This window comes from Cryptomeria japonica, chromosome 6, assembly GCF_030272615.1.
Source record: "Cryptomeria japonica chromosome 6, Sugi_1.0, whole genome shotgun sequence".
Taxonomy (NCBI): domain Eukaryota; kingdom Viridiplantae; phylum Streptophyta; class Pinopsida; order Cupressales; family Cupressaceae; genus Cryptomeria; species Cryptomeria japonica.
This window is the reverse complement of record NC_081410.1, coordinates 268,894,157-268,921,546: the sequence shown is the minus strand read 5'-3', so window position 1 is coordinate 268,921,546 and position 27,390 is coordinate 268,894,157. Positions and strand designations below refer to the sequence as shown.

The 27,390-nt window shown below is 39.5% G+C and overlaps 1 protein-coding gene across 5 annotated transcripts in view; it reads right to left on the bottom strand.

The window, feature by feature from the left end:
• LOC131062608 (ATP-dependent DNA helicase Q-like 5) overlaps nucleotides 1-27,390 on the bottom strand; it is a 255,361-nt gene that overhangs the window by 175,479 nt on the left and 52,492 nt on the right. For all 5 annotated transcript variants that reach the window (XM_057996307.2, XM_057996308.2, XM_057996309.1 and 2 more), the window contains 9 exons: nucleotides 25,553-25,606; nucleotides 25,398-25,472; nucleotides 25,151-25,204; nucleotides 24,890-24,934; nucleotides 24,712-24,806; nucleotides 24,476-24,602; nucleotides 3,260-3,358; nucleotides 2,994-3,049; nucleotides 2,738-2,840 (listed from right to left, as the gene is read on the bottom strand). In XM_057996307.2, the coding sequence (XP_057852290.1) occupies nucleotides 2,738-2,840; nucleotides 2,994-3,049; nucleotides 3,260-3,358; nucleotides 24,476-24,602; nucleotides 24,712-24,806; nucleotides 24,890-24,934; nucleotides 25,151-25,204; nucleotides 25,398-25,472; nucleotides 25,553-25,606 (708 nt within the window). The remainder of the gene's footprint in view (nucleotides 1-2,737; nucleotides 2,841-2,993; nucleotides 3,050-3,259; nucleotides 3,359-24,475; nucleotides 24,603-24,711; nucleotides 24,807-24,889; nucleotides 24,935-25,150; nucleotides 25,205-25,397; nucleotides 25,473-25,552; nucleotides 25,607-27,390) is intronic.

Sequence of the window (27,390 nt, the reverse complement as noted above, 5' to 3'; positions counted from 1 at the left end):
GCTTGTTCAATCACCAATCTTCATCATATGGCAAGTAATGACGTTGTCCTTTCATTCCACGCCTGCTTTATTCGTTTTAAACAAGGCATTTAGATGTTTAGATGGATTTCGCCCTGGTCCCTTGGTGAGGGACAGGAGCGATCTTTATGCTCTTAGCCAAAATTCTTCGTTCTTAACCTCAACTTCTCGTTCATCGCCTTCCAAACGATATCTTTGATCTTGCGTACCTTGGCTTTGACGTGATCTTGAAGGATAATGAGTGATTATGTGAAAATCGCCCTGGTCCTTGCCTGAAGGACAGGAGCGATACAGCTTCTTGGTTCAATTTGATCACCTTTTGACGTTTGATTTTCTCGCATATCATCTTCTCAAGATCACCTTAGACCCTGTGCAACCCTGTACAACCTTGACTTGGCGTGATTTTTGAAAGAATTGGCTAGTATGATGATTATCGCCCTGGTCCCTGACTGAGGGACAGGAGCGATCTTTGGGTATTCTGGGCTCAACCTTGTTTGTATCAACTTGCAATCACTTTCACCATGTAGAATGAGGTCCTTTGATCCCTCTTGGACACTCGAAACTTGATAAACCTTCAAAACTTAGGCCCTCATAGGAATTTCGCTCTGGTCCCTGACTGAGGGACAGGAGCGATCTTGGATATTTGGTGCAATTCTCCCAACATTGGCGACCTTTGATACTTCGTTCTTCGTCAAGACGCTTCAAAACGTCCTTGCCACCTTTCACCTTGACTTGGAGTGGTTTGAACTTGAGTGAAAGACATAATAACAAACATCTCGCCCTGGTCCCTGACTGAGGGACAGGAGCGAATTTGTACAATTTGAGTCTCCTATTGATGTCTTGTAATCTTCAATTTGTATTCAACGGGTTCATTTCATCCTCCTTTCCTGCGTCAAACTCAAAACTTGCTCAATCTTTACCCAAATTTTGCCCTATGAGGAATTTCGCTCTGGTCCCTGGGAGAGGGACGGGAGCTACATTGAATTTCACCCTGGTCCCTAACTGAGGGACAGGAGCGAACTTTGCATTTTTGGTCCGTTTTCCTTCACGAAGGCACTTCAAGTTATATTCAATTGATAAAACATATCTCCTTTGATCTCTTCAAATCGTCAAGTTGTTCAAATCCTGCAAGGACAAGGCAATGTTTGATTTTGAGCTTCGGTCCTTCATTGAGGGACAGGAGCGATTTTTACTCCTGGAGCATTTCCGTGTTCATGAAATTCTTCAAATTATATTCAACGGAAAGATCATGCCTCCCTTTATCACTTCTAATTCGAAATTCGTCTTGATCCTGCAGGCACAGTAAGATTTTTGAAAACGAGCCCCGGTCCTTCACTGAGGGACAGGAGCGATTTTGCTCCTACAGGCCAAAATATCAAGATTTTGGGATTTTAATCACTTCACAAGGCAAAAACAAGTCCTTTCCAATGCCCGGGATCAATTATCAAAATTCACAAAAATTGGTCAAAATTACTCAATCGGACAAAAATCAAAATCTCATCATCAACACTTAGACAAATTCATTCAAAATTCCAATTGAAAATAGACCAACTCACTTAGCCTCTGGCGAATTCACTTTATTCAAAATTGCATCCTGCGAGAGGAAGCTCAAAAAAGCTCTCAAGACTGACTGGACTTTGGCCTGAAAACGACAAAACAGAAACCCTAAGGCTTGACCCTAAATCCAGACAACTGACAAACTACCAAAACCCTAAAAAGCAGAGAAAAAGAACAGGCAACACGAGCAAAAAGAGGGGGTCCCCATTTTAATGGGGCGATGTGTGAAATGGTCACAACAGGCCTAAGATTCAAACATTTTAATTTTTTCTGTTTTAGAAACTCACAAATTTCAATGCTTTTTTGGTTTCTAAAATGACCATCTAGGATTTTTTTTTTAAATATGAAAATGGTGTGCGCCATGAAGGTTTGTGTGGTTTTGAAGGTCTGCATTCGGGCTTGGTGACCTTTGAAAGTTTTGAAGGTCTTCTTTTGGGCTTCGTAAGAGCAGCCCTCAGCATCAGAGTAATCATTCAAGCTTTGTTCTATTACCCTTGCCTTACCAATCATTACTCAGATCACGGAACCAGCACTAATGACTTGTTCCCTTCCCCAAGTAAATTCATGGCGGGCTTTGGGTGGAGTGTGCGTGTGTGTCTATATATACATATAGAAACTCTTATTGATATTGGTATATGAAAGTATGTTTGTGATGATCACAATACAGGGCAGCATGTGAAATATATTAAAAAGCTATAGGGGTATCAATAAGAGTTTCTATATATATATATATATACAGAGAGAGAGAGAGAGAGAGAGAGAGAGAGAAACTTTTATTGATATTAATATATGAAAGTATGTTTCTGACAATCACAATACAGGGCAGCATGTGAAATATATAAAAGCTATAGGGGTATCAATCAAGGGAAACATCTCTAAATAGTTAAAATTACAGTTATGTCTCATCCCTTCCTTTACTACTTATGGAGGCTGCCACCCTCTGCCCTTCCCCTGCTCCTTCCCCTGCCCTCCACAAAAAAATGGATACCATATGCCAAAAAAAAGGATCATATCTAGCTCAATTTTAATGCTTTGCTTATTTGTTTCTGAAACATCTTGCCTTTCTAGATTATAGATAGAATGTCTTGCTTCAAACAAAAATTGACTTATTCAACTTAAAGCTTAATGCATTCAATAAGGCTAGTGTAGTCACTAATATCACCTGTAGCTTTTCTAGTTCCTTCAACATATAAGCAACCTCCAATCCCGTATCATTAGCTAAAGAAGGTATGTCAAAGACATAGTGTCCATGCTTTGACTGGATCCTGTAGAACATTCCACCAATTTTTTTAAATGTAAGAGAATCAGAAATACAGATTGTAGAATAAACTGGAATATGATTTGAGAATCAAGAGAAAATATGATAAGGATTAAGATAGAAGCATGTTACTGCCACTTAAAATGAATAAAGAATTTACCTCTTAAGAAGTGCATCTATCAACATACTTTTCTTTGCTAGTAAATTTGGTGAATTCTGTTCACAAAACCATATTGTTGTGAATCTCAATTTGATGACTTGTCTAGCTTCTACAAATAAAATCTTTCAAAAATTTCAATATACAGAGACCCAAGCATTTCCTAAGAAAAACTGGATGTGTTACCCAAAGCATTTTTTCCTAAATTATAAAAGTTTTCGCTACATTACTCCATGTACAAAACATCTCTATTCCTCTAGTAAACCCACCTTGTGAAAAGACAGAGAACAGGTTGCATTTAGTTGGGGAAGCACGTGCAAATATTGCACCTCTTCAATCTCTAGAAATGATAATATCGTGTCCATAACCTTCATGAAAAGAAACGCATCCAAGACAAAGTAGTGTAGGTTAGAAAGGATAAGTTGTATCTAACAGAAGTAAAAATTATATGAAAGACCAGTTCCCTAGCACAACAAAACTTAGCAATCAGACTGATCTATTCTTTTGTACCACTTTCCACTTCTATAACTAATCTATTTCTAAATGCCAAACAAAGGTAAAGACAAACAATTCTTAAGTTAGGGAAAAAAAAAGCTCTGCCCTATATGTGCAAAAAAGCGAAAATCAAAGTGACAAAATAAAAATAATCACCCTGCACAAAGGTTAAAAAGTTCTAACAAAGCAGAAGCGCGGAGAATGCAGCAAAGGCATATAGCTCCAAGGGGGTATTGTAATTCTGTTGCTCCCCCCCCCCCCGATTTGCAAAAGGTCCAAACAAGACAGCACTAGGAGCAGCCAATAACTTTCAGAAAGATATCAGAATTCCTGATTATCGTCTGCAGTGGGTCTTTGAAAATGGGGCCTGGGTGGATAAATGCAAGAATTCAGCTGGACCAAGCAATCAGCAGCAATTGAACTTTAAAACAAACAGGAATCATACAGATGGAAATGGGGCTGGATATCACCGGACCCTGCCAAGCACCAATTCGGAATGGCAGACGGTCAAATCCAAGAAATCCAAAAAATTGGAAAGACAGAATCAAAGTGCTTAACCACCAGTGTTCAAATATGAGAGGGGATTTTTCCGTCCGGGCAGAAACTTTGGCAGCCCTAGGGCAGAGCCAAAGGCAACAGCTCCTGTCGATGGTATTAATAGGTTCAACACTCTCAATCAGAATCTGGCAAATCGCAATGTGGATAACAAATATATCCTGCTGGCTCGAAGAAATATTAATTTTAAGAATAGCTCAGGATTTAGAGAAAAAACTAGGCCAAACCCTATTGAGCCGAAGAATTTGAATAACAAATATAAGAATGTCGGGAAGGAATTGAATTGGAGGGGTGATGCCAAGGCATTCATCATTCACAACAAAATTATGGATGCCCATTGGAATCAGTGTCAAAAATTTGGGGTATTTACAAAGTGGCAAGGTTCGGGGCAATCTACTTGAAGCATCGTAGAATGGTGGAATCACACATTCCCTAAACAGGTAAGTATCTCTATCCTGCCTAATGATTTTTTGTATATTAACTGTATTAGCGAGGCTTTGAAATCGGAGTTGCTATCTGGCCATCTGATCATTTTCAAGGGTTATAATTTTTTGATCATGGATTGGCATAAGAATTTTAACCCGTTTGTATACAAGTTTAATAGTAAGCCTCGATGGATTAAAATTCCTTATTTACTTGTAGAACTATTGCATTTCGATTCTCTAGCAGAAATTGGTAATGCCCTAGGCTCCTTAATTGGAGTAGAAGAAAATTATTTTAGCTCCACTGACGTTAAGATCTTAGTGGACATTGATATCAATATGAAAACTCCAGAGCCTCTGGAAATACTTACTTCTCAAGAGGTATATCATATCAGGGCAAAAATCCATGATGACTCGATGCCTAACAATGTATTAAGCCATATAGCAACTGAGAAAAATCATTACATTAGTGCAATTCCTTTTGCAGAAAATGGTATTAATTTAACTTTCAATTAGGAGGAAGGAGGATTTAAAATAGAAATTATCAACCCTGTAATAGATGAACATGTAAACAGTAAAGATAAACCCTGTGATAGCAGCCCTGTGAGGCCTCAGCAAAATGTGGCTGAGGTGAACCAAGCAGATGCTCAGATTGTAAGCCTCCCTCAATATAGCCCAGGTAAGGATAAGGTAGAGGTAGCAGTGGGAAACCAAGATGTAGAACAGGAGTCCATCCCTGAAGAAGGAGAGATTAAAGAATCGGAGGAAGAACAAATCCCCACAGAGCTAGAAGTAGTTTACAATTTGATGGGATTTAATCAGCCCTTAGAAGAAGAAAATGAGTCAGATGAGGATGATGGCACTGAAGTTGCCAATGAAAAACAAAGGTTGATTGAAGAAATTTTGAAGTTAGATGCATAGGAGAAGATGGAATTGGAAAATTCAACTCTTAAGATCTCTCTGAAACATGAGGATGAGAATGAAAGAGGTGCCAAGTTGGGTTTCAAGCAAAACTGCCCTAACAAGGAAACCCTAGACTGTGGGAAGGCTGCCAAGAGAAGGGGAAGGAAATTCCTAAATAAGCTTAGGGAACTGGCAGGGGCAGCAGAGAATCAAGCCAAAATCACACCTCTACTACAAGCTAGGAAGGGGAAGGGCCTTCCCCAAGAGCAATGAGAATAACAGCATGGAATATTAAGGGCTTGAATGCCCCTAGCAAACAGAGTCTGTTAAAATGCTAAGGCCTGACCCTAATCCAGACGACTGACACACTAAACCAAAACCCTAAAAAGCAGAGAGAAAGGCGAGCAAAAAAAAGAGCAAAAAGAGGGGGTCCCCAATTTAATGGGGCGATGTGTGAAATGGTCACAACATCTGGCGACACCACTGAGAAATGTTGGAAAACATTTGGGAATCAATCTTTCTTAAAGAAAACTCAGAAAACCTCCCCTAACAAAACCAGGAGTTAAGAAACACTTACAAGAAGAGACCATCAAATTGAGACAAAGCATCAAGTCCACAGTTACCCATGTGTGTGCAAATGCGTTAATTCCCCTCAACAAGACAATCATGGTCTCCAGGTTCCCTTGTGATAAGCTACGTAGTTTATCTGGACTCCAAAAGCATCCTGGATAGAGCCTCGCTGCCAGTCAGACGTCCATAGTCCCAACGAGGTTATCGCCGCAAGCTCACGAACATTGCTCCATTGCCAGCCAGGCATCTATAGCCCCGATGGAGTTACTCGTATATTCCCTTTTAGCCAATTTGATATTTCTTTGCCAGCTCATTTTCTTTCTTTTTTTGATTTTTCTCATTTTTCATTTTCTCATCTTTTCTTTTGATATTGCTTTTCAATTCCGTCAATTCTTTTGGCTCGTGAGTAGTAAAACTCACTAGGGTTTGAGGATTGCGGTGGCGCTGAAGTCAGATTTTAGATTTTTCACCGATCACAGCTTTGCCTGGAAAACACAATGACTCGGAGATTATAAGTGTGAAAAGATATAATAACTAGAGGACAAAATACATGAGTTCAATAAGCTAATCTTGCTTCATTGCAAGTACATCCTGACTCAAAGCTTTACTAAAAGAAACTCGCTTTGTAGTTCCAAAAGACCTCATGATTGTCCAAGTGCAACCAACAATCTAGCGAGAAGTCAAAGCGTTATATAACAAAATCACCCAATTTCAAACGGATACCCCTCAGGACAAAACAACTAACCTAAGACAAAACACCTAAACCAAGAACGAAAACAAAGCGTAAGGCAAACCAAAACGAAAGGAAAGCAAACAAACGAGAAACAACGAAAACAAACTAAACTAGCTATGTACAAGGGAAGGCCTTAGGCATCCTACGACTGGAAATAATGTTTGAGATACCTCCCATTGACAGGCAATGGGATGTCTTCTCCAGTTAAAGTCTTCAACCTAAATGCATTTTCTCCCAAAATCTCTGAAATTTGATAAGGGCCTTTCCAAAGCTTATCAAACTTGTCATGTTCTCCTCTTTTTTCGTGTGCTTTGTCCCAGTACAAGACGAGATCTGAGATCCGGAATGCTTTGACTCTAGCTTGTCGATCGAACCATCTTTTCACCACTCCTTGATGTTTTGCAAAATTTTCCAATGCTTGATCTCTCTTTTCTTCCAGATTCATTAACTGCGTCAATCGGGCTTGAACAGCATCGGTGTCTTCCATGTACTCCTGAATAAATCTCAAAGTCGGGATCCTGAGTTGCATGGGAAAGACTGGATCTTGGCCATAAACCAGAAAATAAGGTGAAATGCCTAATGCGTTTTTGGTTCTGATTCTGTCCGCCCATAAGGCGAATCTCAACTGGGTGTGCCATTCCCTCGGACTTCTTTCTAGCAATTTCTTGATAACGCTGAGTAAGTTTTTGTTAGTTGACTCAGCTAACCCATTACCCTGAGGATAATAGTTTGATGAAAATTTGAGGGTTATTCCATACTCGAAAGCCCAATTTGAAAATCTCAATGATGTGAATGCCGAGCCATTGTCGCAAACCAACGCATAAGGACATCCAAACCTTGTGATAATGTTTTCCTCCAGGAATTTGATCACAGCTTCAGTAGTGCATACTTTGAGAGCTTGTGCCTCCAATCATCTGGTACAATAATCGGTAGCTGTGATGATATACTTGTGTTGTGCCGAAGATGCGGGGTTGATGACACCAATAAAATCCATTCCCCACTTGGCAAATGGTCTAGCTTCAATTACTGGGTTCAATGGCATGGCCGGATTTCTTTCTCTGAAGGCTGCGACTTGGCATGTGTGGCAAGTCCTGATATGATTAAATGTGTCTTTGAAAAGTGTAGGCCAGTAATAACCTGCCCTTAGGATCTGATGAGCTGTTGCGAGGTTGGCTCCATGTCCGGTTCCAAACTTGGAATGAAAATGTTCAATTATTTGTTTGGCCTCATCTTTGCCAACACACCTCAGATATATCCCTTCATGATTTCTGCGATATAGAACAGATCCTTGAAGCATATAATGTTGACACTTTATTCTTAGTGCTCTTTTCTGCGTGGGTGTCATGCGAGCAAGACATCTGTTGTTAAGTAGGTATGTCACAATATCTTTGTACCATTCATCGGGGGTGACATCCTCTAATTCATAAATTTGTTGGACTAATCCTGGCCCATCAATCGCCAATGTCTGCGCCAAAGCTTGTCCCCGAACAAGTTTCATGGGCTGGATTTCAATATCAAATTCTTGGATAATGGCGACCCACTTTCCTCTTCTTTCTCCTAGTTCATTCTGCATGAGAAGAGTCTTGACTGCTGCATCTGGTACTATTGCATAAATTTTGGCCCTTAGGAGGTAATGTCTGAATTTCTTAACGGCCTTTACCAGCGCGTATGCTTGTTTCTCAATATTAGGATACCTGAGTTCTGCATCTTTCAGCGGGGTGCTCATGAATGCAATTGGATTCTCGTCCCTTTCTTCACTTCTCTGGGTGAGAATAGCAGCACAAGTGTAGTTAGAAGCGAAGGAATATAGATAGAAGGGCTTGAGGTAATCAGGACTGATCAAGACTGGCGCTTCTGCAATTGCCGTTTTTATCTCCTCGAATGCCCTTTTGGCCTGTGGTGACCATTCAATCTTTGCATCCTTCTTCAACATCTCATTCAAAGGTCGGACTATTTCAGCAAATCCAATAATGAATTTCCTGACAAAGTTAATCTTGCCGAAAAATGATTTGAGTTCCTTCTTACTAGCTGGCAAATTGATAGTGGATATAGCTTTTACTCTTTCAGGATCGATGGAGATTCCTCTTTCTGAAATGACATGTCCTAAAAGTTTTCCTTCTGTTACCCCAAACATGCATTTCTTCGGGTTGAGAGATACACCATATCTTCTGCATCTTTGGAAGACTCTTCTTAAATCATCCACATGATCCTCTCTTTGCCTGGAGAAAACTGTGATATCATCCATATATATCAAATGCATTTTCCAATTAAGTCCCTGAAAGCGATGTCCATGGCCCTTTGAAATGTGGCCCCGGCATTGATAAGTCCAAAAGGCATTCTCTTGTATGCAAATGTTCCCCACTTGGTGGTAAACGCGGTCTTTAGTCGATCTTCAGGCTCGACTAGAACTTGGTTGTAACCTGAGTATCCATCCAGAAAAGACATCATCTGTGACCCATTGACAATTTGCAACACTTCATCTAGTGATGGTAGCGGATAATTGTCCTTTTCTGAAGCCCGGTTGAGATTTCTGAAATCAACACACAATCTAATCTCTCCATTTTTCTTTCTGACAGGTACCAGGTTGGCGACCCACGTCGAATGTCTTACTGGGAAGATGATCTTGGCTGAGAGCAGCTTCTTAACTTCTTGATATATCAAGGGTTCCAACAAAGGATTAACTGGTCTCTGCCTCTGCCTAAATGGCTTACTTCCTGGCTTCAAAGGGATTGTGTGAGTAATAATTGCAGTGTCATAAGTCTTGAGGTCTTCATAACTCCATGCTATGATATCTGGAAAATCTCTCATGTTTTTCGGGATCCCATTTCTTTCAGCTGCGATGCAAGATTTTCCAATAAACACATTCTTAGTTTGCATGTTGTCGCCTACGTTGATTGTGTCACACATGTTTCCTTCCATGCTATGGTTCTTCATCTCTTTCAATTTGTCAGGATCAAAAATTCTTTCTAATTCTACCATTCCCTTTGGGATAGTGTTTGTCTTTAAATTCAAAACTCCTTCGGCATCAAATTCGGCTTCTCCCACTTCTTCCTCATCAATGATCTGGGTTAGGAAGACATCTGTGTTGGTTAAGAAATCTAATATGTGCTTGTCGTCTTCGAAAACTTGAAAATTGGTGATGTTATCTGGGACCGAAGGGACTGATGTTAACTCAACTGTGAACTTCTTCAATCCTTCCATTGCTAATGGTATCAACGAGCTGGCGGCTTGTGCAAGGGAATTAGCCACTTGATTCTGATGCCTGTATATAGAATTGATATTGAAGGCCTCAAAACTTTCAATGAGGTCCCAGACTCGGTTTCTGTATCTGGTCAATCTTTTGTCATGGCAAACATATTGCTTCCTGATTTGCCTTATAGCTATTTCTGAGTCTCCATACACTTGTAGTATTTTTGCCTTCTTTTTGATAGCTAACAATAACCCATGAATCAAAGATTCATATTCAGCTACGTTGTTGGTGCAAGGAAATTGTAATCTGTGAGCGGCAAGGTAGGTTTCTCCTGTCGGGCTAATTAATTCGTAGCCTGCTCCGGATCCTTGTTTGGACTTAGACCCGTCGAACCTTAATGTCCATATTGCATTTTCTAGATCTTCAGCCTCTTGGTCTCCTTGACTTTCGGTTGATGTGTCGGATAGAGATTCATCTTCTGAAGAGCTTTCCACCTCTGACTCTTGAACTTCTTCTATAATCAACGTCTACGGGGCTCTTTTGTATACTTGTTCTAATGTGGTCTGACATAAAGCACAAGACAGTTCTGAATGGACGGCATTATGTATTCTACACCAATTTGGAAGAAGCAGATCTCGAACTGACGCCAAATTACCAAGTTGCACACTTTGCTGTATGTTTCTATGTACAAACCTTCGGAAATTTTCAAACATTCCATCATCTTCTCGGTCGGATACCTGATCACTTTCGACGACAATTTCTGTAGATTCCATCACTTCTTGCTGATCGTCTTTATCTTGTATGTTTTGTATCATCAGGACCTCGCCTACTTTAGGCTTGTATGTCCCTAAATCCGATTCTAAGAACAGGACTTCATTGTCTTCCCCATACTCGGTTATCATAAGTCTCAATCTAGGAGTGTTGTCGATCTTCATTTGATTCGGGACTCCTCTCCATGGTAGCCACATATGTGCGAAATCAGTTGACACATATCCATTCAATTTTCGTGACCAATCTCTACTCAGGAGCATCCCATATGAATCTGGAATATCTACTACTGATATGTCTATGAAGTTTTGAACCCTCGGGTCCGCGGCTAATTGCATGTGGATGTTGTTCAACTCGCCCATGACTGGAACTTCTGTCTTGTCTAGCTGAGTGACCTTTCTTTTGGTAGGAGCGGGAGTTATACCTAGTCTTTGACAGATAGCCCGGGGCATCACGTTGCTGGAAGCTCCTGAATCATAGAGGCAATTGTGTAATAGTTTCCCAAAAATTCTGACTGACAGCAGGAACGGGGCCGGTTCATCTTTTCCATGGGAAAGGGCTGACGAATCCCCACTGTTTTCTTGATGTTTCACTTCATTGACCTTTGGATTGTTGTCCTTTACTAGACCCTCTTCTTTTGAGTGATCGGTCTTGTTTGGAGATTTTCCTTTCTTGACCACATCCCTTTTAACGGCAATCTCCTTTTCTGGAGGGATCTGACTAGTGGTGAGGCCCTCTTTGATAGTAGATTGAGTTCTCTTAGTTTCGCCTCTCTTGAGTAACATCTTTCCTTCTAACATGTCTTCCTTTTTGGCTGGGAAAGTTATGGTTTGGACCATGCATTCGTCTTGTTCAGATTGCCCTTTGTCATCGGCTTCCTCTTGGGTCACATTGATGGTAGCTTGAGCTTTGTTGGCTGAGTCCTGAACATTTGACCTTACTGTACTAGATTCACTCAAACTGTTGATCACTGCATCTTTGATTTCTGAAACTTTGAGCAACTCATAGAGTGGTAGGCTAACTTTAACTTTCTTGAGTTCTTCTAACACCAACGTGGCTAGTCTTTTCGTATCATTGCCCACGGGGGGTGCAATATTCCTTTGTCTGTATCCTTGTGTAATTTGTGGATATGCTGGATTGTTGCTGGCTTGTGGATCCGGAGGAGTAGAGAAATTGTTCGGAGGGATCGATGTAGTTAGGGGTTCTTGATTTCTCTGATTTCTATGATAAACCCTTTGGTTCACACCTCTCGAAGATTGGTGGAATACCTCTTTTATTCCCTCGACTAGGACACTGTTGTTCAAAGGTGGAAAATAATATTCTAAGTCTTCAACAGGTCCGTTTGCAGATGCAGGTGGGAACTGGGAACCTAGAGGTACCATCGGTCCATTAGTAGATTCTGGTGGAAATCTCCCATTTTGTGCTTGATTATCTTCTTCTTGTGAACATCCGTAACTTTCCACAATCATGGCTTGATCATACCGTGTAGTTGGGACCATTTCATATCCAGTTGTTGGTGGATTTTCAGGTGGATCAGTGCTACGCATTTCTTGCTGGAATATGTCGGCTGCGATTTTGAATTCAGGACACTGCAACTCAGAATGTTGGTTCGTATTGTGGAGTCTACACCAACTGGACAAGGCCGCCTCTGCTAGAAACACTTTACTGACAGAATGATTTTCTTGATTCTGAGAATTTGGTGGGTTATCTAGTGGCGTCACCACATTTCCATTATTGGGGGCCGTATTCCATGGTTTCCTTTGAAAGCCTTGGTTATTATTTCCTTGATAATTATTCCTGAAACCTTGGTTGTTATTTCCTTGGAAATTTTGATTGTTCGCATGTTGGCCGTGATTGGCCCTCTGCATACTTTGGAGTTGATTATTTTGGTTCCTTAGATGGGTTACTTCGGTTGATAGTTTCTTGACTTGCTCAATCAACTCTTTCATTTCATCCTTTTCTTCCTGTGTTCTTGACGAGTTTGTTGCATTTTGCAGGTACACAGGTTGTGCTGGTGGAGCTTGTGAAATTGGAACTCCAGGATGAAGGACCAACTGATTTGTCGGCTGCACACTCGGATATGTTGCTTGTGGAATCGGATTCATAACTGGAGTTTGGTTAGCCAACACCATTCCCACCGTTTGCATTTGATTTGGAGCTGCGATAGGTCCCATGTGTAGTAGTGGCCCTGTAATATTTTGTCCCATGTGCTTGCTAACTTCAATAGCCTTCGCGTATGCTGCGTTTAGATCATTTGGGATAGGATGTGTCCTTACAAACATAGCAGTGAGATGGTCTAAAGCCCCATAGTAGATTTCCCTTGGGTCCGCAATGAGATAAGGATGTCGTAACATCGTGTATGCTCGGTGAAACCTGTTGTTAAAGGAAGTGATTGGTTCATGTTCTCTCCTTCGAACCTCAACAAATTGTCTATACAACTCAGCTGGTGTGGTTGGTATACCAAACTTAGCAATAAATGCATCCTTCATGGCGTCCCAAGTCCTGATTGACCCTATAGGCAAATGGATGAACCAGAAGTACGCTTCTTCTCCCAATGAGTAGGGAAAAAGCCTACATGCTACATCTCCATATTCGATTTGTCTGTTGCGAAGATGATCCTCGAACATCTTGATATGATCCTCTGCTGTACAATTGAAATCGCTGACATTGAATTTTGAACAAAAGTGTTCTGGATTCTTAGGCATATCGTGATAGACCGCAAATTCCAACGGTGATGGATTGTTGATTAGCCAAGTTGCGCCATTAAGTGCATGAGCAGGAGGAGGAGGAGGAGGAGCATGGTGTGCCATCGTACTCTTCGAGGCTTGGAAGTTTGTCGAAGAGCTTGATGAACTAGCCTGGCCTTTTGTCTGAGAAATTGCTTGGATACTTGCTTGAATCGCCTCTTGCACTTGTTCTTGAAGAAACGGAGCTTGTGATGACTCAGGGGATTCCTCCAATCTTAGTTCAAAATCCTTGGGAGTATCTTCTCTTTTGACTCGTTTCGCCTTTGAAGTAAACTGAAGCTCACTTAGATTCTTGATGCCTGGTGTTGACCTTAATAGTCTTTGATGTTTCTCGGGCGAGAAAGAACCAATGCAACCCAGCGTGAAGTCTTGCGAAGATTATTGTAGGTTCCTTTGATTGCGAAGCTCTCTTGCCGCGACTCTTCAGTGTTCTTCAGCCCTATCTTCTTCTTGTTCCAAGATGATTCTCACTCTGTTATACTCAGCTTCACTTCTCCTTACGTTCCACGCTAAGTGATTCAATCCTGAAACAATATCTTCTTGAATGTCGCCTATCTGCAAATTAGGTTGCACTACTTGATTCAACCTTTCATGTGGCAGCACCATCGTGATTCATGATCATGCTTGAAATGTATTCTTCTTTTTTTTGGTAAATTTTCTGGATAGCACTGTTCCTTCGGATTATTTGGTTCAAAAAGGGCCCTCCTTCTAGCGCCAATTCTGTTGACGTGTATTTTGTACACAATCATACACAGAATAAAATACCCAAAGGTACCTTATCCTCTCTTGAATAAAATCTCTAACTGCTGAAGATATCGCAAGAAGGATCAGTTAGGGTGACTTCAATGTTCTTTTAAGTAGGGTCTCTACGTGTGGATAAGCACCAGTGGCCGTTGTGATTGCTGTTTCATCAAGGGGTCTTACGCCAAATCCGAACTGCAGGAACAGGGTCTTCTAATACTAACAAGCTCTCAAAAAAAGATCAAAAGAGTAGGGCTTGCAAGAGATCTAATCTAATCTAACTCTAAGAATGACTTAATGTGGACAAGACTTGGCAAGATTCTACCAACTTCAATATTGCCATAAAGTAACAACTCAATTGAAATTGATGCGATCTTCTAAGGTAACAAATGATTTTTCAATACATCAAGTATCAAGGACACCACCACGAAGGTACATATTCAAGATACGACAACGATTGAAGGTTTAAGCGATTCAAATATCTCCAGTCGACCATGCAAGGCGTTCCTACAATCAGCAAGAAGCTAGTGGTTTGGAAAGCGAATCCTACCAAAGATCAAGTCCAACACTTTGTCCTTCGAATTAACACACTACTTTGATTGAGAATGATTCAAGAAAAATGAACAACCATGAAGATGACCAAGAGAATTGCAACAAAACACCATAACTTCAATATTTTATTGATCTCAAAGCCATCATGAACAACAATTGTTTGAAATTCCTTCTTCAAAGCTCAATCTTGCTACAAAAACAACTTGCTTCTAATCTCTCTAATTTCTCCTTAATCTCTAATTTTTCTAGTTCTAGTTACAAAATGAAAAGAAATGAGGGTATATATAGCATCCTCAATTACAATGAACGGTCCAGATCGAAAGAAGATCAATGGCCAAGATTATGACACCTAAACCCTAATTAGGGTTTATTACAAATAGCCTCCTTTTTACTGAACAATATTAAATGCATAGCCAAATATTAAATTTGGCACAAAAATCTAGGAGACATAGACCAATGACAATTAAGGTGCCACCTCATCTATAACAACCTCTCATCTAGAATCTTATTCCCTTTCCAATGCTCCCTTTTAGCATATGCAATGAATCTAGACACGATTCCTTCGATCTCAGCAATTGGAATCTCGGGAAGATTCTTCATTCGTTCTTCTAAGTGAATGACCTGATCGAAAGCCTTGAGAAGGGCAGCGTCCCATTCAGGTTCAAGCTCCTTGGTCTTCTCAATCAGGAGCATGGTAGCAAACATCTGGTCCCGTTGCTCATCTGTAATAATATTCTCATCTTTACAAAAGATGACCTTGACTCTATCTTCTAATTCTTGCAAATCCACATCTGTCTCAACTTCGATCCTCCTGCCAAGAATAATACGTAGTACCTCAAATACTCTGTCCTGGATCGGGTGGATAACCTCCTCAACATGATTGCATCTAGTACTGATGTCCTCGAAGAGAACTTCCTTCATCTGGAGTAAAGTCGACCACTGAAGTAAACCATGAGGTCCTCCATCCATTATCTTTTCTTGCACTAGGACCTTCCTTGATGTTTGCCTAATTACTTGCAGGACAGGAATGATAACATCCTTAGTATGAGCAAAAGCAGCTACCGTTATCATCAAGTTGTGGATGACCTCAAGAACCTGAATAGCTCGGTGAATGGTCTGCATCATCCTTGTTGCAAATTCAACAGCAACTGCATGGGATTTGTCAATCCATGAGCTCATAAGCTGAACCAAACTCCTGACTCTCTCTGCCTCGCCAACTGATTCGAGGGGAAGTGCCTGCGCAGGAGATACTGCTGGATCCTGACGTCTCAAAGGCTGACTGAGATGGCTAAAGTAGCCTCTCCAAGCACTGACCTCTCGCTCAAGCTTCCTATTCTTTTCCATTTCTTCTCTAAGCTTGTCCTTAAGTGCCTCAAATGAATCAGTGGCATCATCCAATGTCTGTTCGCCTGTGAGTGGGCCAAGCTCAAATGTCTCTACATCATATTCCTCTGGGAGGATCTCACCTTCATACTTGTCCATTGCTGGTGTAGCTATCTGTAATTTCCTGGATCCTGTCTCATCTCTAATCATCTTGGACATCTTAGTGGCTTTCCTCCTTTCTGTCACTTCCTGAGAATTTCCAACAAGGCTCTCTAAATCAATCACATTACCTTCGTCCTCGATCACAATCACCCTTGTTAGTCTCTCCTTTAACCAATCTGGAATGGCCGATCTTGTTTCTCTAACCTGTATCTCATTAGGCAATGTTTCTTCTTTTCTGAGAGGAGATGTTACTTCATTATCTTCCTTATCTTCATATAACTCATTAGCTTGGACAGACCCACTTGGTGACCTTTGAGGTGCCTGCCCTTCTTTATCGTTTTGTACCATTGATTCCATAGACTCCTCCATCTCAAGTGCCCTCTTCTCAGGTCGAGAAGATGTGTCGGATGAACAATCTCGGTTGGCCTCTGGCTTCTTCTTGGAGGATTCTCTTTTCCTCTTCGAGCCTCTTGGAGGGGGATTGCCCTCACTTACACTTCGAAGGTTGCCTTCGCTTGCATTTCTGGGATTAGGATTACCCTCACTTACACTTGCTCCTCCTTCAACTGGTCTCTCTTCCAAAGTGAAAGTCATAGATATGCCTTGCTCTCTTAGCTTCTGATGCTGCACATCAACCCATCTGCGAGTACAAGACAAGACTGGAGCCATCAAAGCATCTAGATCCACAACCTCGGGTTCATTCCAATCTAGCCTCACTGATTTGCTTTCTCGATCATAAGATGATAGGAGATGTCTGCCACTGTCCTGAGGTTGGTCGGCCACTCTGTAAATTTTGCATTTTCTGATGAAGTCTAAAGGTAATCTAGAATGCATCTTTCTTTTAACTTCAAGGTCATCCAAGAGATTCATCACAAAGTCTTCTATCTGAAACTCATGCTTATATTTTCTTCCGACTGTCTCCTCTATATACCCATATGGATCAAAGTTCTCTCTCAGGGCAAAGAATGAAAATGAATATAAAGCTAACTCTTTCTCTACATCATCCATGGCTAAAGCATTAGGACATACCTCAACTGAATTTCCTAATATGATAGGTACAGGAACTCCATTTCCATGTCTGTGTCTGAATGCTTTCACATAAGCGGCCAACTGTCTTGTTACCTCAAGTAACACAATTCTGTCTGTCGGATATCTCGGCAACATATAGGGAGGTGAAGGACATCCATGAACTCTAATATATGTAAACTTCTGAAATTGGATGAACCAAGCACCGTGCCTCTTTACAAGCTCTTGTGCATCCTGAGAGAGCCGATTGTGAATCCCGCCTTGCAATACCCTGGTGATGTTCATCGTGAAGGTATCATTGACTAACTTGTAGTTACTTCTTGGCGGATGATGCAAGTGAACATAGGAATCACAAACTCTGACTTCCCCGGGTCCTCTTCCAATTACCCCTCTGTGAGGTAGTCCTGCATACTCAAAGCTCCTGATCAAGGCATACATGATATATGAACTCATGTGGAAAGACTTGGTAGCCTTCAGTCTTCTTAACTGTACGTCCAAGCAATGGCTAATCATTCTAGCCCAATGGATTCTTCCTTTTCCCTGAACTATCACTTGGATGAAGTAGAACATCCACTTCTCAAAATAGAAGGCTTGAGGAGCTCCTGTGACTCGGTTGAGTAATGTTATCAAATCTCTGTACTCCTCCTGGAAGTCGATCCTATGCAGTGTGTTCGGGATCTTGCTCAGGCGAGGACGACTCTTGAGTAACCAGTTCTTATTGATGATGCTTAGGCAAGTGTCTGGATCATCTTCATACATGGACCTGGCTCCCTCTAAGCTTTTATAAATCATATCTTTATGTTCTGGCAAGTGAAGAGCTTCACTGATAGCTTCCTCTGAAAGATAAGCAAAAGTGTCTCCTTCCTTGGACACGATCGTTCTGGACTGAGGATCATAATGGCGAGCACACTCGATCATCAACTCATGGCACTGGACTGCTAGAGGGAAGCCGGCCGCCTTAATGATGCCACTTTCAATTATCCTCCTGGCGACAGGTGATGGCTTGCCAATATAAGGGACCTCTCGAAACTTCTTCGTACTGAAGTTGCCCAAGTTGGTATCTCCAATGTTGCTCCACTTAGACACGATCTTGGTCTCCAGTTCTTCGTTCTTTTGATCTTCTTTCATAAGAGCTGGACGACTGGTGGATGCTCCCGCCTTCGGGGTCGCCATTGTAACACCTACACAACATTTCATAATAAGAAATAGATTTTGCAATGTATAAACATAAATTAGATTAGAGATTGAATTTAGGAAACTTCATGATAAGTCTTTGAGTTATCATTTCCTAAATACGATTGAGCTTACTGAAATTTCAAAATTTCAAAATTCAAAATTTAGGGCTATGATGATCAAAATTCAAAATTCAAGACAAAGGAAAACTTCGCCATACCTTACTTGAGAACTAACTCTAAAATGCAAAATTAGGAAATTCGCTTAGGCAAAAATGAGGTTTGAAGATTTCGACGTGATCTTCTTCTAGCGAATGCCTCTTCCTTATCAACTTCGCCAACTTGGAGGGTCTTCAACGTCTTGATGGCAAATTCGCTCTACTCCAACCAAACTTCGCACTCCTTTTGATGATGTTCGCACCTTGTATCCTTGATGAAATTCGCACTCCTCTCTAATGATAATTTCGCACTTCCTTGTCTTCTCCAAATCGCATGCAAATGAAGGTTGAATGATGATTTGAAAATGAAATAATTTACCTCCCCTTTATAGGCGCTTGCCCTTTCAATTACCTCCAGGCCGACTTGGTAAAATAAGGTAATTAAAAACAAATTTTAAATAGAATTAAGGGCCGACTTTATAAAATAAAGTAAATAAAACCCAAGCGCCCCAATTTTTATTTAAAATAATAATTAATTCATTTAATGCCTTCGTTTTTAATTAATTGGATTTTTTAAAGGCAACAAATAATTAATAAATGTTCGTGCACAATTTTAAATGCCAATTTTAATTAAATATTTCAATTTTCATCGATCTTAGCATTTAATATAATTTGAAAAATGTCATTAGCGCCAAAATTTGGGAGATGAAAAATACAAACCATATCGCTCTGGTCCCTGGGAGAGGGACAGGAGCGAATTAGCATTTTAGCCTTGATTCTCTCGCCTTTTACGTTCAAAACAACCTTCTCCACGTGGAAACTGGCATCTTCGTTGGGTACCTCGAGCTTGATCGACTCAACTTTGTGGATAAATGTCTCTTAAGGTCAATATCGCCCTGGTCCCTTGGTGGGGGACAGAAGCGAACTTTGTGTTTCTCCTTGATCCTTGTTTCTTCGATCACCAATCTTCATCACGAGGCAAGTAACAACGTTATCCCTTCATAGCACGCATAATTTACTTGTCTTTTACAAGGCACATTTGATGTTTGAATGATTTTCGCCCTGGTCCCTTGGTGAGGGACAAGAGCGATCCTTGTGTTCTAGCCAAAACTCGTCATCTCTTAACCTTAACTTCTCGTTCATGACCTTTCAAATGACATATTCGATCTTGTGTACCCTTGCTTGACATGATCTTTTGGGACGAATGATAGATTTAGTGAATATCGCCCTGGTCCTTGACTGAAGGACAGGAGCGATATTGTCCCCTTGCTCAAGTTGATCACTTTTTTACGTTTGATTTCTCGCATATCACCTTCTCAAGAACACTTTTGCCCTTGTGCAACCTTGTACGTCCTTGCCTTGACGTGATTTTTGAAAGAACTGGCTAGTGTAGTGAATATCGCCCTGGTCCTTGCCTGAAGGACAGGAGCGATTTTTGATGTCTTGGGCTCATCCTTGTTCCTATCAACTCTTAATTGCCTCCACAATGTAAAACAATGTCCTTTGATCCCTTGCGAACATATGAAACGAGATTGACATTCAAAACTTAAGCACTCCTAGAGATTTCGCCCTGGTCCCTGACTGAGGGACAGGAGCGCCTAGGCAAATATGGGCCTCGCTTCGGTGTTTTACAATCTTCAAATTATCTTCAATGGGCTTGTTACACCCTCTTTACTTGCTTCAAACTTAATCTTCACTTGATCTTCGCCCAAATTTTGCCCTATAAGGAAATTCGCTCTGGTCCCTGGGAGAGGGACGGGAGCTATCATCAAATTTCGCCCTGGTCCCTGGCTAAGGGACAGGAGCGATTTTGCTTCTAAGTCTAATTTTCCTTATGATGACATTTCCAAGTTATATTCAACTGACAGGATGTACTTCCTTGGTTCTCCTCAAATCGCGAAATTGTTGAAATCTTGCAAGGACAAGGCAATGTTGGATTTTAAGCTCCGGTCCTTCAGTGAGGGACAGGAGCGATTTTTGCTCTTGGCAAATTTCCATGTTTGCGAAATTCTTCAAATTATATTCAACGGAAAGAACATGCCTCCCTTTATCTCTTCCAATCCAAAAATCGTCTTGATCCTGCGAGGACAGTAAAATTTTGAGAAACAAGCTCCGGTCCTTGACTGAGGGACAGGAGCGATTTTGCTTCCACAGGCCAAAATATCATGATTTTAAGGGTTTAATCACTTGACAAGGTACAATTAAGCCATTTCCAATACTCGGGATCAATTATTAAAATTTTCAAAATTTGGTCAAAATCATTCAATCAGACAAAATTCCATAATCCATCATTTAACACTTAGGCAAAAATTGGACTTTGCATTCAAAATTCCGACTGAAACCAGATAAATTCACTTGACCACCTGACGAATTCACCCTATTCAAAATTGCATCCTACGGGAGGAAGCTCAAAAGGCTCTCAAGATTGACTGGATTCTGGCCTGAAAACACTAAAACGGGAACCCTAAGGCCTGACCCTAATCCAGACGACTGACACACTAAACCAAAACCCTAAAAAGCAGAGAGAAAGGCGAGCAAAAAAAAGAGCAAAAAGAGGGGGTCCCCATTTTAATGGGGCGATGTGTGAAATGGTCACAACAAGGTTCCACAATGTTTTGTTTTATCACTAAATTGAAAAAAGTTAAACAGAAAATATTACAATGGAATAAGGAACATTTCAAAAACATATTTAGCGAAAAGGAAACAATAGAGGCAGATATAGACAAGTTGAATGAAACTATCATTAGAGATGGGATGGATAATGGAAAATTTATTAAAGAAAAAGAATTGCTACACAAGTATGAGGACATTTTAGCCAAAGAAGAGATATTATGGAAACAAAAATCCAAAGAGAATTGGCTAAGTGACGGGGACAAAAACAAAAACAAAAATTCATAACAGCACTAAGAAAAGAAGAAATGTAAATAGAATTCATAGGATCAAAGGTGTTGGGGGTAACTTAATAGAATACCCTAAAGAGATATCAGAGGAATTAGTTATGTATTTCAAAAACATTCTAAACAACTAGGGATACTCAGATCCAGGCTCACAACAACATATGTTAGCAAATATCCCCAAAATCATTTCAGAAGAGGATAATAAGATGTTAACCAGCAAATTCACCTTAGAGGAAATTAGAGTATCGGTGTTTCAACATCACCCTGAGAAGGCCCCAGGACCAAATGGTTTCCCAACGGGGTTTTTCCAACAATTTTGGTCCTTTGTAAGAAAGGAAATGTGGAAGGCAGTAAAAAACATGAGAAATTCTGGCAGAATTCTCAAAGAAATAAACAATACCTTCATTACACTTATCCCCAAAAAAGAGAATGCAAAAGAGATGGATGATTTTCGGCCTATATCACTTTGCAACACAATTTATAAAGTGTTGTCCAGGTCTATAGCTAATAGAATCAAAATGGTCCTTCCTTCTATTATTTATTATTGCTCAAGAAGTAATACATTTAGTTCAAAAGAATTTAGAACCTAGTATGCTAAAAACATTAGATATAAAAAAAGCATATGAGAAGGTGGATTGGAGCTTTCTATGTAAATGTATGGAAGCCTTCGGATTTGCTAAGCAATGTATAAATCTAATCTTCAATTGTATCTCCAGCCCTAAAATTTCTTTATTGGTGAATGGTACTCCCGAGGGATATTTTGATATCTCTAGGGGGTTGAGACAAGGGGCCCTTTATCCCCTTTTCTGTTCATCATAATGGCAGAGGCATTTGATAGGTCAATGAGTAAAGCACATTCATTGGACAAAATTAGAGGAATCAAAGTAACAAAGGGGATAGACAATATTACGCATTAGCAGTTTGCAGATGACACGATGCTCTTTGGAGTTGACAACAAACTTGAGGCAAAAGCATTCAAATCAATATTTACACAAATACTCTAAAGCCTCGGGACAGGTTTTCAATGCAAGAAAGTCAAAAATATTCTTCCTAAATACAAAAGAGATGGGGAAGAAATATGTCACATCTTAGGATACAAGAAAGGTAAATTCCCCTACAAACATCTAGGGCTTCCTTTGGATAAAGGCCGTAGGGTGAACAAACTTTGGGATCCTATCTTGTGTAAGATGGAGCATAAAATGGATTCTTGGAAAGGGAGGTGGTTGTCTAATGCAAGCAAAGCCACTATGCTTAAATCAATACTCTCTGCGAGTCCCATTTATCAATTGTCATGCCTCCCTTTATCACAAGGAGCAAAAGCAAAATTGGGAAAAAAAAATGAGGACATTCTATTGGCAAGGAACGGCAGAGGACAGGAAATTGGCCACTATAAGCTAGGAGAATATATGTAAACCTAGGGATGCAAGTGGGATAGGGCTAAAGAATTTTAGCTGACAGAGTCTGGCTTTAGGGCAAAATTAGTTTGGAATATCTATCAAGAACTTAATAATAAATGGGTCAAGATTTTACATAAGAAATATCTGATAGGCTCTGACCCTAGCAACATTTTCAGAACTCAAAATCCTCCAAACAGTCAAAGAATAAATTCAAGCGATGACATTATTCTCTGCAAATAAAACTGCAAAATTTTATTTCCATTATGCCTACGTGAAGAAAAAAATATAATATTATATAGGCATGGATATACCTAGATTAAAGATTTGGAAATATCATTTGAACCTTAATGTGAAATGGAGATAATAACAATTTGCTATCTTACAAAAAATTAATTAAGTATTAGCTAAATAAGAGTATCCTTATAATTCAATCATCTTTCTTCATCCATATATACATATATTATAAATGTATTTCACACTTCCTTATTCCACATATGTTTCCACACTACTTCACACTCTTATCTCCCACTTTCCCCTCTTTATATAGTCTCTTAATACCTTTTCATGATGCCTTCCCATCACATCCTTTCATGATAATCCTTAATTATCTTATTCCTACAAATTTGTCATTTATTATATAATATTTTACTCTTTTATAGCTTATTTAGGCATACTAGAGGTGTTTTAAGGCTATTTCAAGGGCCTATAATGGATATATGGGTCTAGAAATCACCCAAACGACATATGTGGTGCTTCACAGCCCTCTATATCCTCCTAACAAGGTGATCTTTTTGAAATTGATTGATGCCTCTAATAAAGTAAAAAATGCAAAAACATTGTCTAATGTTGGAGGAAGTTTTTATGGAGATGAGCATAGAGAATGTGGTACAAAGCATAACTAACAATGTCAAAGATGATTCAAATCTTCTAGTCATGTAAGAATTCCTTATCTAAGTCAGCATCCTGCTTAAGGTTTCATTAGAATGTCTAAATCATGTGTGCTACCTATAAAAACACCATGAATTTCACCACGGCTAAATTTCTAGGTCATTCCACAACTTGCAGCATTTTTTCGCTATTGCAGAACACTGACTGCACATGGGCTTGTCTCTTTCCTGATATTTTTATCAGAGCAATTTCTGATTTTGAAAGTCAGATGAATTCCTCTGCTGATTTAATTCTAGTAGATGCAAATTTTTGAGCATGAACATTTACAGTTTGATGAATCCAAGGTCTATGCTTGTGACAATACACTTTTAATGGACCCCACATTTGATAGTACTAGTCACTCATCTCATCATTATTTTTCACAATTAGCAAGAGTAGAAAACAAAACACTTCAAGACCTCCCTCTATTAGAGAGAAAACAATGTCCAGATACACTTCAATTCATAATACAGAAACGATGAAACTTCGGACATCTATCCAAGGAGTTAGATATGACAGATCCACATATTAAGAATTGCCATATTAATATTACAATGATATTTAATTAATCATGGCCATTGCCTTAGCTTTACCAATCTCGGTACTTTCTTACAACTATCCAAGTTATGCATAGTGCATACATCATCATTATTAAAAAAAAAACAATCACGGATTCAGTTGGAACAAATATAAATGGAAGAGTGAAGCTGCCTAAAGACAGGAGAAAACTTAAGCTACATTATACACCTCTTCTTTAAGATCAAAGTTCCTAGATGAAGTTGAAATGTTTAAGGAGCAAACTCGTGATGGTTTCTTCATGTAGGAAAATACTTCGAACAAGAACTTGTCTATTGCATATTCATCTGCGCCATCACTGCCAGTAGGAAAATTGCAAGCAAATCCATTTATTAGTTATTAATTAAAAGGATTGCCAAGATATCTATACACTCAAACTTCAATTTCTAAAGGAACAAAAGGCACACCTGTAGGCAAGACTCCGGATCTTGAAATAAGTGGTGTCTTCCAAAAATAGATGGCAATAAGCTAACCTGCCATCACGACCTGCACGGCCTGTCTCCTGCATCAAAACCATGTACAAATGTCCTTTGAGTCAATTGAATAGTTTTTACCATCAAGGACTGACTTTGAGACAATGCCAACCTGAACATAGTGTTCCAAGCTTCCAGGCAAGCTATAGTGAATAACCTGTATTAAATAAAATCCAAACACTGTCATGAGTCGAGGAAAGCAGCATTTAGGCTGCCGAAAGGAATATTTCACATCAAAAGAAGCTAACAGATAATAACAGTTGAAATTTAATTGTATAAATTACAGTATATTTTATCAATCAATCGCTAGGCTGGATGAAATGTACAGGCCAATTCTAATCATAGAAAGCCTAGTGCATGAGAGATTACATACAGCTTCAACATCACTCTTGTTAAGTCCCATGCCAAATGCTACAGTTGCTACCACCTTCAACAAAAGCAGAAATTAACAGAAAAAAAATTAAAGCCATACTAAGATAACTCATGGAAATGTTACACGACAAAGCAATACCAATCAGAAATCAAGCTTAGAACTTATTGTATTATAAATAAATAAGAACCCTAAACTATTTAAGAATACCTCCTAAATATATCAGTAGGAAATAGTTTTATCAGATTACCACTCGGAGCTTGTTAGAGCAAAACATGTCCTGTGTGCGTTTTCGATCCTTCGCAGTTAAACCACCATGGTAGCTCTGCATGCCAAACAATCACATAAATCTACAGGAACCTGAAATCAACCATGTTAAGCAAAACTTAAAATTGAAATTCTTACCTTTGCATGAATATTATTATCACGAAGAAATTTGCTCACAAAAACTGTATCAGACTGCAAAAACAAATCAAGGGGATTATAAATATTATCTTCAAAATCTTTTTTTGCAAAAAATAATTTAGAGGTTTTCGAAAGCATATTTTTAATTCATATTTAATGGAAAGCAGAGGAAAAAATGAAACTAAAGCAATTAATGCAAATTGATTCCTCCTACATAACAGGGCTCTTCAAAGACTTGTTGACAGAGTCAAGAGAAGGGAGATGAAGGAAAACTAAGCTTTAATTTGCATCCAAGTCAGGAGCAAAAGAAGAGTGAACATCCTCATCAATCACCATAAAATGGCTAATCCAGAGTCTGTGAACATCCTCAAGAGATCTGAGAAGATTTTGGGAAACGACTTGATTGTTTCTATGTTTTATTTATCTGGGTATATACAGTCAATGACAACAATTTTCTGTAAAAACCAGACATACTCTGATCTGAGTGTATATGAATACATGCTTTCAATGTCTGTCATCTCCAACTTGTGATTCAGTGTTTTTTTGAACAAAATAATCAAGGGTTGCGATGTTCATTGATGCACATTTGCTGCACCTGTGTTATTTTCATTGTTAGTCTTGTTTGGGCAAGATTGTAAATTCTTTCGTTTAGAATACTGCTGTCACAGAGCAGATCTTGAGGAAGGATCACACTATTAGCCCTTTGCTGTTCAAATTATTACAAATTGATACTTCGAGATTGACCATTGGAGTATATTGATTGCTATAGATGAATGTGTATGTTATATTGACTCCACCACCCTATATAGGCACTAATCAGTCCACTTTCTCCCATAGCCTCAGAATTGATTGTAAAATGATAAATCTTAAATCAACCATTTTATATTTCTATATTTGTTTAAAATTCTCATATCTGAAACAAATTGAACACAAGGAGCTTGCATGTTTTAAGATCTCATTCACAAATCCTTGTGATAAGCATATGAAAAATCAATCTGCTAGGTACTGAGTTATAGATTTGTTGCATACTTGCACTCAGTGTCATAAAGGGAATCCCACCTAGGTTTTGCAGAGCTTAAAGTGCAAAGGAAAACACAACTGAAAGTGCCTCCTGTTCATTGGCCTAACTTCCACCAGCTTTGAGCATAATCATTAGGTAACTCTTTACGAGTTGTTGGAATAAAAGTCGAGGAACCAACAGGTTGCACAGCATAAATAGGGCACAATGGACACATGTTGATCAGGGCACTAAATCTGTGTAATGATCTTTAAGGAAGCTTGATTGAAGATTAACATTCTATCCTCTAGAAAGGATCAAGTGACTTAGGCTTTATGTTGCAACCTTAAACCATAATGATTTGATGTTATTTTCTTTTTATTTGAATAAGATGGTAGATCGTAACCTTAATGAAGATGGACAGTGGACAAGGTCGTAAACAAAATTGAGGCACTAGTATGGTGGTCATGATGACGATTTTCTAAAAATGCTTCAAATGTTGGATCATGCTATCATAGAGGAAATGAATAGTGGATGCTACTTGGGGAGGTTTCTGGACCTCCAGGTCTTTTGAATTAGCATAAATACTTAATGTGTCTCCTTTTTGTCTTTTTGTAATGGGCAAGCCCCATAGTATTATTGTCTGTCAGCCATTACTACATTTTGAATAGAATTGCTTTTCAGGCGTTAATACTTGCCTCTATTTGAATTTTTATCAAATAACCTTATAGACTGAACCTTGATTGATAGTGGGTAGGATTTTATAGTGTTGTCAAACCCTTTCTTCTCTTGGAATTCCATGAAGTGACATGTAGACTAGGTCTTCAAACCAAGCCAAACA